Here is an 11,460-nt window from a genome sequence, read left to right on the forward strand (position 1 = left end):
AGCCAGGTGGTTGTTGTGATGGGCCCTGGATCCTGCTGACTGAGCTTCACAGCTCTTTTCCTGGTGTCTAAAGTGCTGCTGGTGCTGTTGCATCTGCTGCTGCAGGTGCTGCTGGTGTCTGGAGTGGGAATTCTGTAACTGCTGCTGCTGCTGCTGCTGCTGCTGATGTTGTTGATGCTGCGACTGCTGTTGATGCTGCTGAGGATGAGACTGTTGGTGCTGTGTTGGCTGTTGATGCTGCTGTGATTGTTGGTGGGATGTCTGTGGATGCTGCTGCTGCTGCTGATGTGTTTGCTGTTGCTGATGCGCGTGTTGTTGCTGCTGCTGCTGCTGCTGAACTACAGCCTTGTCTAGGTGGTGCTGTTTCTGTTGCAGACCGGCAGGTGAACCGTTTTGATTGCCTCTGACAAGCCCCCGCTTCTTCTGGACATGTTGTTGCTGCTCTTGTTGCTGCTGCTGCAGCGCCCTCTGGTGGAGTGAGTGACGGTGTGCAGGGTCAGGTTGGGTCAGGTGGTGCTGCAAATGATACAGATGCTGCCTCTGTTGCTGCTGCTGCTGCTGTTGCTGCTGTTGCTGCTGCTGCTGCTTCATGTAAAGGTTACCGCTCAGATGTTGGCCGGGCTGGCTGACAGAATGCTGCAGATGACCCTGGGGCAGGTGGAGCACACTTGGTTGGTTCTGTTCAGGAGCTCCCTGAGGGAGACAGTGGCCATCAGAGGGCCGTACCAGAGAGCTCATGAAGGAGTTGGTAGAGAAGAGGGGACCACTGCTTTCTGAGTTATTCCTGGTCATGACACCTGAGGAGGTGGGCAGCAGCTGGCCTGACATCATCTGGCTGTGCTCTGGAGCTTTCACGTCCATGTGAGCAGCAGGTGGAGGACAGGGCTTTGGTCGTTTGCCAGTGTTGATCATCACTGCTTCCTGCGCTTGTCGTTTGGAGTGAATTTTAGCTTGCTGCTCCCCGACAGTGACCCCAGCCTGGGCCCTCATCAAGGCCGTCTTTAATGTGGTGTATTCGTTGGGCTGAGCTGCCCCTGAGCAGGTGGACAGGGCATTGTTTGAAGGCTGGGATGTGTAGGCCGTGGTGCCCACAGGTGAAGGGACGGCGCTCTGTTGGCTGACCAGACTTGGAGAGGTGGGGTAAGGCTGCTGACTGGAGCTGGATCTTATTAGATTGTTGACACTCAGACTTGCAACTGAACCACTTTGGGAGGAGCTCTGAGGCTGCACCTGGGGAAGGGGCTGCGTCTGGGGGTACGCAATGTTTTGTGGTTGTCTGCTTCCAGTGGGACCACCGACCGACCCCTCCACAGCTTGTCTTCTGACAGACACATGGGTGGCAGGTTTGGCTGTTATTGTCTCCATGGTCTTAGCCACTTTACTCTGAAGTTCAGCTGGGCCTCTGTCTTTACTGCTGGTTGACACCAGTGGAGTTTTCTCCCAGTGGGATGTTGGAGGGTTCGATGATGACGTGCTGACTTCTGTGCAGCTTCCACTTCGTCTACCGAGGCTCTCCTGTTCCAGCATGGCCAAATCGAGCATCTCCGCCTGCTCCGACGTAAATGTAAACGTTACTGACGATGCACTGCCACTGTGGCCCTGAGGAAGCATCGACGCCACAGAGAAGCCTCTGCCTCCCCCTGCTGCTGTAGACAGGGGAGAATCAGTCTGCCTGTTTGATGCCAGTGCGTGCTCCAAAGTGTGATCGTCAAGATTAGTGTACACCGGATGAGATATGGAAAATTCTTTTCTAGACGAAGCGTCTGAAGTGAGTACCAAGACCTCCTTCTCCACTGCATGAGGGTGTTTCTCTTCCTGGGGCTGTCTGTCTCTTTTTTGCGCCTGTGGTGGTTTAACCTCAGCAGGCTGGCAGGGAGGGGGTTTGATGGGGTTTGTGTCACTGTGCTGGGACGGTGTTCTGCTCACACTTATTCTTTTCTTACATTCTGAACTGGTTGAAGAGGCTGCAGCAGAGGTGTTAGGTGAAGAATAAGTTGGTGCAGTTGAGGTCAGCGGAGCAGTCAGGGTGACACAGGACGTAGAGGTGGCCTGAGACTGAACTTTACTACAGGGAACAGTAGTTTGGACATGTGATGCCGGGGGGGCGGTTTGGGCGGTCTGTTTTGGAGGTACTGACGCAGCTGAGGTGACACTGCTGGTGCAGTCCGCAGGAGAAGGTGCAGTGTGAACAGTGGATGGATTATGTGTAGTCGCAGTTGTACCTACAGAACTGTCTGTTGACCTGCTCTGTCTGGAAGCAGCAGTGGTTGGAGCTGACTTACTTTGTGTTATTGATCCAGCTGTACTGGTGGTTGGATTTTTAACTTCTGCCACTATGACTTTGGTTCCAGGTGATTGGTCGGAAACTACAGCAGATTTACTCTCCTGAACAACTACAGCGTCACTAACAGACGGCTTCACTAATGTGTCCCTAACTGTGGTTGTGATAGCAGCAGTGTTGGTTTGACCGTTCACAGCTTCACTCTGAGAGGCACCCACAAGACTGTTGCTCTGTGAATTGGACTGACTTGATTCAGTGGTCTCATTAGACGAACTAGCAGCGATACCTGTCTTAGGGTCCTGTGTTGAACTGACAGCTCTGCTGCTGTGTGTACCACTGACAGCTGTGGAGCTGTCTGTGATTTTTACAAGTGGAGGCTTCAAAACCTGAGACACTGGGGACTGAGTAGTTTGGGACTCCTCAGCAGCAGTCGCAGGCTTAACAACCGCAGCAGTCTGTATCTGACTGGGCTCGTCTTTCTTGGTGGGTTTAGTCTTTTTAGCCATCACTCTCTTTATACTTGATCCTGTGCGGATTCTCTTCCTTGAAGATTTGGGCGCGTTAGCCACCTGTACAGATGTGCTTTGATTTAAACAAGAGACCTGTAGCTGCTGCACAGGCAGAACAAGTGTTTTTGCAGGAACAGGAGCTGCAACAGGAGGCTGCTGCTGCTGGGGAACTGTTGATAACTGGGCAGATTGCAGCTGACTATTCTGGCTAGAAATTGAAAGTTGAGGACCCTGAGAGATGCTCTGGTTGAGAGTTCTGAGGGCCCCTAAACTGTTAAGGGCCACATTATTAGTTGGTTCTTCACTGGTGGTAGGTTGGACCAGCTGCAGTGTACTCTGCCATCCTGCGGCGTTTGATTTGTCACACGTCTTCATGGGTTGCAAGGCAAACAGTTGAGCATTCACAGTGATAGTTTGTGGAGTCGGAGGAACTGGTAAAGAGGATGATGTCTGGGTGAGCTGCAGGGTGCCGTTAGTCTTGGGTTGAGCCGGGAGTGGAAGGATGTGCACCAGCTGCTTCCCCCCAACAGTTGGTAAAGGAGCAGCTGGTGTTGAACTGCTAGTTGTGGGTTTTTGAGAAGAAACCGTGGGGATTACAGAAGGCATCCCAGCCTGTAACATGCCAACCTGAGGATTCTGAGGTCCAGGTCCACTCTGGTTGGGGGTCTGGATGATTACAATATGCTGACACGGTGTCTGATTAGATATATCCTCCCTTACGACTGATGGTGCTGGACACGACCCAGGTTGCTGCAGGATGACCACACTTGGGTTGAGGGTGTTCTGTGATGCCGTCACACTTGAGGCTGCTGCTCCATTCGAGTTGACCTGCAGCACCTGCATAGTCTGAAGAAGTGGCACCAAGGCCGGCTGGGGGATGTGCTGTGGCTGAGGGATGATGGCCGTAGCAGGGCTGGAAATCAATGACCCAGTTTGAAGCACAGCAGGCTGGGGCTGTGAAACGACAGCAGGGTGAGCCACCACAGCTGGCTGCGGTACTATGACTGACTGTGGGAGAACAGCACACTGAGGGTGAGGGGGCTGGTTCAAGAACGCTGACTGTAGTTGAGATGGTCTCTGAATAGGCTGTGCTGGAATGTGGGCATTAACCGGTGCCTGTTGCATGGGGACAGTTGGTTGCACCTGTATTTGAATTGGATTTTGTTTATTGCCTACTGGACACAAAGTGACTTGCTGAACAGTCTGGGCGGTGTTACTGGCCTCTGGGTTGGCAAGACTCTGGCAAACCGGCTGCACTGTGTTCCCTGCCATCTGCAGGGTTGTCCATGTAGTCTGTGTGCTCCCTGCTGCCCCTGCCCTTAGAAGCGCTTGGGTGTTGGGAACAGCAGTGCAATTTATAGTCCTTATAGCAGTGGCCTGTGTGACTGAAGACAGAACCGCCGAGGATGTCGCTTTGGATACGGCTTGGGTAAAGATGGGGTGAGATATGGGTAGAGCAGCACTATCAAAGGGCAGCTCTGAGACTGCGGTGGCAGATACTGTGAATGTTTGGGCTGGGGCAGTAGGTTGGGGCTGGTGGGGCAGGGTTGTCGTGGCTGTGGGGATCTGGAGTGTGATGTAAGACACAGACGGTGGTAAGTTGGTGGCTGGAACAGGTGTCTCAACCACACAGGGTTCCACTCTCAAGCCGGGTGTTGTCTGTATTGGTTGGATGGTTGACCCAGGAAGAAGGGCAGGAGTGGAGGAGGAGGTGTTAACCTGCAGCATGGCTCCATTAACCCTCAACCCACCACTAACATCAGTTGGGGGCTGAAGAATTAAGGTTTCTGAAGCCTGTTTTCCCGAATTAGCTTCCATCCCGGCTGGGCACATCACATTGCCATTCGAATAAACTATGATCCCCTTTGGCAGCTGGTGAGTCAGGGCCACATTTGCACAGCGCTGTTTTCCCTTCCAATGGACAGTGAGGTCCTCCAGATGGTTGATGTCATGGGTTTTAAGGAGCTCAATATAGCGGGTATTGTCTTTCCTGAGTTCCTCCAGTTGATGTCGCAGTTGACGGATCTCCTCCGCTGCACAGAGAAATAAATGATAACCATAATGAGTTTTTATATTTATAATTATTCATCTACTATTTTTCTAAATATGTATTTTGTAAATATTTACCTTGGACTTTATCTCCTCCCTCAAGAAGCATTGTGTCATTTTGTTTTTTAAGTTCAGTAATGTAATGAAAAGCCTGGTCCAGGATCATGTTCTTACTCTACAGAGGAGGAAATTAAGAGGACTGTAAAAACACCAAACAAACAAATGTTTTTCTTACAATTAGACAGAAACAAACGTATGCGTTACCAGATTTTGCTGGGAGCTTGGCAGAAGATTACCGATGCGGTTGATTCCTGCATTAATCTTCTCTTTTCTGTGCCTCTCAACTTAAAAAAATATATAAAATGTTAATTTAAAAAAAAAAACATTCTACAAAAGAACCACAAACAATATGTCCATAAACAGGATGACACGTACCAGCATTGTGAGATTCCTTATTTTTTTTCCTTCTGTCAAAACAATTTGCACAAAAAAATTTAGGTTAAAATTCAGGTTGCACTTCTACATTTGTACTTAAACTTTATTATAGAAATCACTTTCTTACTTGCTTTTACGCCCAGTTGTAGGAGGGTCTGTCATCTCTGGCATTCTGTCTTAACAGATGCCCTTTAGATGATTATACCATTCAACACATTTAACCGCTGACCATTAAAACCCACCTGTGAGTAACCTGTAAAACAAAGAAAACAGACTCTAAAATAAAATGTTAAGACTAATTTTAGGTCAGGATTAATTTATTTATGGAAATGTATGAAATTTTTTCTAAGTGCTTTTTACACAGTAATAAATCAACATATCTCATGGGTGTAATTTTACTTTTTAAACAAGTAGTATCTTGACGAAGTAAAAAACATATAGTATAAATTATTAGTTTGCTAAAAAGGATATTTTTAATAATTTTTTTCTCAACAGATATATACAACCCAGATTCAGATCTAAAATGCAAAACCAAGAGAATGATACATATAGGACTGAGTATTTAAACATTTCATCCTCAGCTGTAGGGCGGTTATTACTGCTTTATGTACAATCGCTGTGGTGTCATTTTCCAGCAGTCATGCGATCTATAACTTAAATATAACTTAATGTTGTTGTGAATATAGGGTGGTTAATAGACTTCATAAAGCCAAAAAAGAGCCTGCAATTCAACTTACTAGATGCTAACAAGATGGTAAGACTACTAGCCATACAGCTCACTAACCTTAATTATTAATCCGTTCTGGTTTTACTTTGTCGATGACAAATTTTAGTCATATAATAGTCATAGAAAATACAAATTGTCTAATATAAAGGAAACTAGATTCCTGAGCTATTACCTATTCACTCAGCTCTACCTTTCCTAGCTATCTAGCTAATAGCAACCTTAGCAATCCGTCACCGACATTAACGCTTCGCTAAATAACGGCATTTTTTCCGCATCGCAGCACATTTAAAAAAACTTCTTCAAAAGAGCAATGTCCACCAACCTGTAAGATCGGCATTCTGGAGACCATTTGTCTCTGTAAGAACTTTGAGTGTAAATTCTAGCAAAGCATTCCCCTCAACGCATCTCTCAAAACAATCCAGTAACACCGAAATTGCTGAAAATAGGGGCGGGCTCTGAGGGAGCACCCAACCAATGAAAATTAAGATAGGGACGTTCCAGCAAATCAGGACGTAAAAACGGGAGTAGATTTTACAGTGAATGCAGCATGCAGTAGCTCAGCATCTTCCTGAGGTCTTTAAATGTAAACCACAATGATGAATATTATTCTCTTAACAGGAAAGCTGTGGCATCAACACGTTTGCCCAGTGGCAGCTTTGCTGTTAGCAGATAGAGGCCAAAATGTTCTATGAAAGTGTCATCAGAACAAGGTAAGTGCTATGTAGGTATTGTGGATCTCATATTTAAGTAACAAAACTAGTGAGTACAAGAGATGTACTTATAATGGCAGTGGATAATGTTTTGATGCAGAAGAATACAGAAAAAGAACAAAAATGTACTGCAAATAGTAATTCATTTATTTAGATGTTAAAAAGTCTTACAATATAGAGCTCCAGAAAAGATAAAATTCTTCAAAGAAAGGAAAAACATGCTTGTACTACAGTGGAGAGGACACCTCCCCTTGCATGCAGAGGAATCAGAGCTACCTCTGGGTGATGCATTAGTCAAGAGAACCAAAACAAAACTTTGAAACTATGAGCCTCAAAACCTAATGAAACACCACAGGTTGGTTGACTGAGGCAGGGAGTTTGAGAATACAATTTTAGCAAGGTGGTTCTGACAGGTGTCTCAAAATACTTCACACCCTTGTCTGCCACAGAAAGTAAAGCCCAAATCAAATCCAAAACAGCCAGCCTGTTATAATTCAGACATTCATTACAAGATATTGTACACATTCATTGCAATATTGTGTTTCTTTCATTTATATTTTTCCCTCTTGGCAGTAAACCCAGAAGAACCTCTGAACCTTTGCCTTCTTGGTGTAAAATTGTTTTTAACAGAAACAGTTGAAGGGGATTTAAATTAAAAGGCTGGAAAATAGTTATTCAGACATGACTGGCGACCAAAACCTCCCACCACTTCCCTAAAACAGTTCAGCCTTCCTCTAGTCCATAATAAGGGGTGCATTTCTGCTTTCCCCCTACAGGACCAGACGTAGCAGTACACTGATAGGAATGGTTTCTCATAGATTCCATTTGTTCAGGTGGCCGGGCAGAGGGTGGTTACTTTTCCACAATGTTGGCTTAAAGTATCCCACTCACTCACTGACCAGCTGGGATTCAGTGTCAGTGATGATCTTTTAAGCACTTTTTAACTGTTTCAAACCAACTATTATTTTTTATTTGCTCCACAGTATAGATATATCCCATTAGCTCGAATAACCGCATAAAAACAACTCAAACACAAACAGCATCATTTGCAAACACCACAACCTCCATCTTTACCATGACTAAAACTGTCTGAAGTTGGTAAAGTTGTCAATAGAAACCCTTTTGGAAACTTTTTTTTTTTAAATACCGGAATGAGAAAAAGGGAGCAATAAAATATGCAAAATCAAAGGGTAATCCCTTTGCAAAATAAATGCAGCATTTTTTTGTAACTTTAAATTGTTTTCTTTTTAGCGTCCTTTGAAGAAAGTGTTGAACAGGTCGATCCCAGGGCATTTGCCACAGTTCTGTTTCTGTGTAGGGGAGCACATCTGTGCTCTGTCCTCCATGTGCCACTACTCCACCTTCTGAAGCTCTCCGCTGGGTGGTGCACATGGGCTACGCAGACTCTTCTGCAACACATGGGCATCTGCAGGCTCTATCCTCTTGTAGTAATTCTTTTTTGTTTCGATGATCTCAAAGCCAAACTTCTGGTAAAAGTCGATGGCCGACTCGTTGCTGATCTGCACATGACTGTGATGTGAACAAAAGTGAATTAGTTAATTACCAAACCAAAAATTGAACAGAAAGGACTTCTTTTTGAAATTGTTTTTTAGCTTCAACTTACAGGTAAATATTGTCAAAGGTGCCATCCTTCTCACAGATGTTTAGCACATGATTAAGCATCTTTGTACCTGAAAGTGACAGAGAGAAAGTTGTAAATATATCAAACAAGATACAAAGCTGCAAAGTGTCAGTGCACCTTACCAATTCCAAGTCTGCGGTAGGGTGCTAGACAACCAAGTGTCATGATGTAGAGTCTCTTCTGGTTCTGAGAGTGGTCTACTCTGCAGCACACAGCACCAACTGCAATGTCATTGAAGTATGCTGCGAGACAAAGTGGTAACACCAAAGTCAGACTTGAGGGCAATTAATTGCATTTCCAATGTATTAAAAATGTTTTAATTGTTTAATTATAGGTTTCAAAGCATGACCAATGAATTTGTATCTTACCTAGCTTTGCTAGCTCGCCTACTTCCAGAACATCTTTGTAAAACTTGTCGTTGTAGCTGACAGGGAAGATGACTTGGTTCAGGCGTTTTAGCTGTTTAATGTTGTGGGGCGTAACATCCCCCAGCTCGATCCGGCTACTGGAACAACAGCAAATCGGTCAAATGGGGGACAACAATTACTAATTTAGTAGGACAAATTTATTAGTAAGGATAGTAATTAGTAAACAACCCAAGTAAGACATTGGAAGAAACTCACATAACCTTTACACCACAATTTTTGCACTGCTAATTTAATAACGGATTGATTTAAGGAAAAATTGTAATAAGAAAATGTATTTCATTAACCATATTAACATTATTTTGTCATTTGATTTTCACTGGTTTACAAATGTCAAAACAGTATACAGTTCTCCTGGTCTCAGACACAATAACCTAGGAAAGCATTAAAAGTCGTGTTAAATCGGTGAACTAAAAATAAAAGTTTATGTTCGTGGTCAAAGGGGTCAACGGGATATTTTTAGGATACACATCCAAAACCAGCCGCTGGTCACGTGTGTTGTTTATCGGGATGTACAAAGAATCGGCACAGTCCACACACATTGTAGACGCTAAAATAATTTAAAAATCGGAACTGAATCATTAATACGGAAAAGTGTTAATCTTCTTCGTGTAATCTGAGAATAGAGATGTGTCCGAAATACAGTCGAGCATTACTGTCTGTCAGTACGTTACTTTGACAGATCGTGTTTCACTGAGAAGGCTGCAACAAACTCTGGAGTTAGTGTAACGTGAACTCGGCTGATATGGAGCTGACAAACTTCCCTCAATGCTCAAAACTTAACAAAACTCATATTTTAGTTAAACTGTTGTCAAAATCTATGCAAATAATTATCTAAGATGCTAAAGCTAAACAAGGTTTACTGACTCAGCTTCAGATGCTGTTAGCAACTTGGCTTTGAATGCTCACAATATAAGTCAGCAAGCAGACAGTACCACTAAGTTATAACATGTACTACTTAAACTCTCGAGTTTTGTCACCGAGGTACCTTTTGTACATAACACTTAAGTAAAGGTATGTTGAAATGCTAACTAGCTTAGCATAGCCCCGCCGTCTACTCCTCCTGTAGGTAAAAAACAGCTAAAAAAAACTTTACTCGTGCTAAACTACTTATTCTCCGCTCGATGGCTCACACTCACCCTTTCATTGTAAACAGATATTATTCCTTATTTTCGTCGAGGATGAATTTGACAGTTGTTTGGGGTGAAAAGGAGGGAAATTGGCGGAGTTAGGGTGAGGGATGCCTCCCGTTTTTACCCACCACATGTAGCTACATACGCTGTTAGCGGTTAGCTTTAGCCACTGCACTATTCCAGCACTGTGGAGCCTGTCACCTCTGACCGCGCAAACGCACTAACGCTGCTGCAGGTATTGTTGGGATTTATTGGACCTATAATTAGTCTACCAGGCTGTCTTATCGCTGGAACTCCGTCCACACGACGTTTTAAAAAATAGTCTTTAAATCCAAAATTAAATTAAATCAGAATCCCGATCGTGTTTTTCCGTTTGAATTTTTATTCAAAATGTCAAGAATCATAACAACTATTAACATTATATATTTTTTTACGTCTTTAAGTACGTCTAATTTGACTACTTTTTTATTTCCCTTTTAATCCCAACATTATAACACTTTTAGAATTTGGACATCAAGTGTAAGTCATCCATCCATCCATAAAAATGTAAGTCATGCCGTTTTCTTATTAAGACATGCAAAATTCCATAGCCCAATAACCCAAATCACAAAATTCTAAAATATAATTAATAAGTAACATTTTATAATAATAATTTTATTAAGATTAAACATTTGTTTCATAGTTTGTTTAATCTTGATCTCTTTTCATAGTTTGGGAATTAAAGTCTGAATTCCTTGTTTTTTTATTTTTTGGTTTATTAACAAATTATAACTAAATCTAATTAACTCAGTTAAAAGGGATCTTAGTGTGTTATTAATTTACTTAAATAAGTGAATATAAAAGTCAGGGAAAAATCTGTTTTAGCGATTGAGGATGATTTGGGAAATATAGTATGGGCTAAGCAATAGCCTGACAGTCTCGTCGTTGGGAATATTTGATCACCTAAAAAGCGTATTATGGTATTACATTATCTTAAATAAACAACCGAATCACTTTATTTCTATGTGCCGGATTTTTTATATAAAAAAAATCTAAAAGGGCTACTGTTATATAAGTTTTATTTGTCAAGTCGAAGCTCCAAAGGTGAGTCACTTTATTAGAGTAAATAATTCATCCTAGCGGTTAAACGCAGAACATCCATTTTGGCTCAAGGATTAGCACAAAGATGTTCACCACATAGTGTAGAGATTATCACGAGAAACCTGTTTCATTTCAGGAATGTTATAATAATAAGAAAAACAATATTTTACGTAGCATTTTATAGGATGGACGATTTTCACACATAGGTAAATAATATTGAATTGTAACAAAACAAATCTTCTTTTCCTTTAGGCTTTGAATTCATAAATTAGTTTTATTTGATTTGCTTTCTATCGAGACAAATGTTTTTCTTCATTCAAACTAATTAAATAAAATGTCTACGGCCACCATGCATTTTTGATCCAGATTATAATCTACCTCGATTTCCTTCCTCGATTAACTTCTCCTGCAGCGGTTGTAAACTAATTCTGAATCAGAGTGATACGTCTTTCGTGTTCAGCATTGTAAA

The 11,460-nt window shown here is 43.0% G+C and overlaps 2 protein-coding genes across 3 annotated transcripts in view; both read right to left on the reverse strand.

The window, feature by feature from the left end:
• Positions 1-6,438, reverse strand: part of usf3 (upstream transcription factor family member 3) — a 9,134-nt gene extending 2,696 nt beyond the window's left edge. Inside the window, exons 1-6 of the mRNA XM_008307973.3 lie at positions 6,324-6,438; positions 5,402-5,527; positions 5,275-5,306; positions 5,104-5,183; positions 4,918-5,014; positions 1-4,823 (exon numbers count right to left, since the gene is read on the reverse strand). The exon at positions 1-4,823 is cut by the window's left edge and continues 7 nt beyond it. Coding sequence (XP_008306195.1) covers positions 1-4,823; positions 4,918-5,014; positions 5,104-5,183; positions 5,275-5,306; positions 5,402-5,445 — 5,076 coding nt within the window. The 5' untranslated portion in view covers positions 5,446-5,527; positions 6,324-6,438. The remainder of the gene's footprint in view (positions 4,824-4,917; positions 5,015-5,103; positions 5,184-5,274; positions 5,307-5,401; positions 5,528-6,323) is intronic.
• Positions 6,439-6,837: 399 nt separating this feature from the next.
• On the reverse strand, positions 6,838-10,144 carry naa50 (N-alpha-acetyltransferase 50, NatE catalytic subunit). Of its 2 annotated transcripts, none has more exons than XM_008307975.3 (5): positions 9,918-10,144; positions 8,722-8,855; positions 8,476-8,595; positions 8,336-8,402; positions 6,838-8,241 (listed from the first exon to the last, which is right to left on the reverse strand). In XM_008307975.3, the coding sequence occupies exons 1-5, from the start codon at positions 9,923-9,925 to the stop codon at positions 8,064-8,066; spliced, it is 507 nt and encodes a 168-aa protein (XP_008306197.1). In that variant the 5' UTR covers positions 9,926-10,144; the 3' UTR covers positions 6,838-8,063. The 2 variants fall into 2 exon arrangements, with proteins under 2 accessions (XP_008306197.1, XP_008306196.1); XM_008307974.2 differs by having other exon boundaries at positions 8,722-8,858; positions 9,918-10,142.
• Positions 10,145-11,460: the final 1,316 nt, after the last annotated feature.

This window comes from Cynoglossus semilaevis, chromosome 3 (assembly GCF_000523025.1).
Source record: "Cynoglossus semilaevis isolate Cse_v1.0 chromosome 3, Cse_v1.0, whole genome shotgun sequence".
In the NCBI taxonomy this organism is placed as follows: Eukaryota; Metazoa; Chordata; class Actinopteri; order Pleuronectiformes; family Cynoglossidae; genus Cynoglossus; species Cynoglossus semilaevis.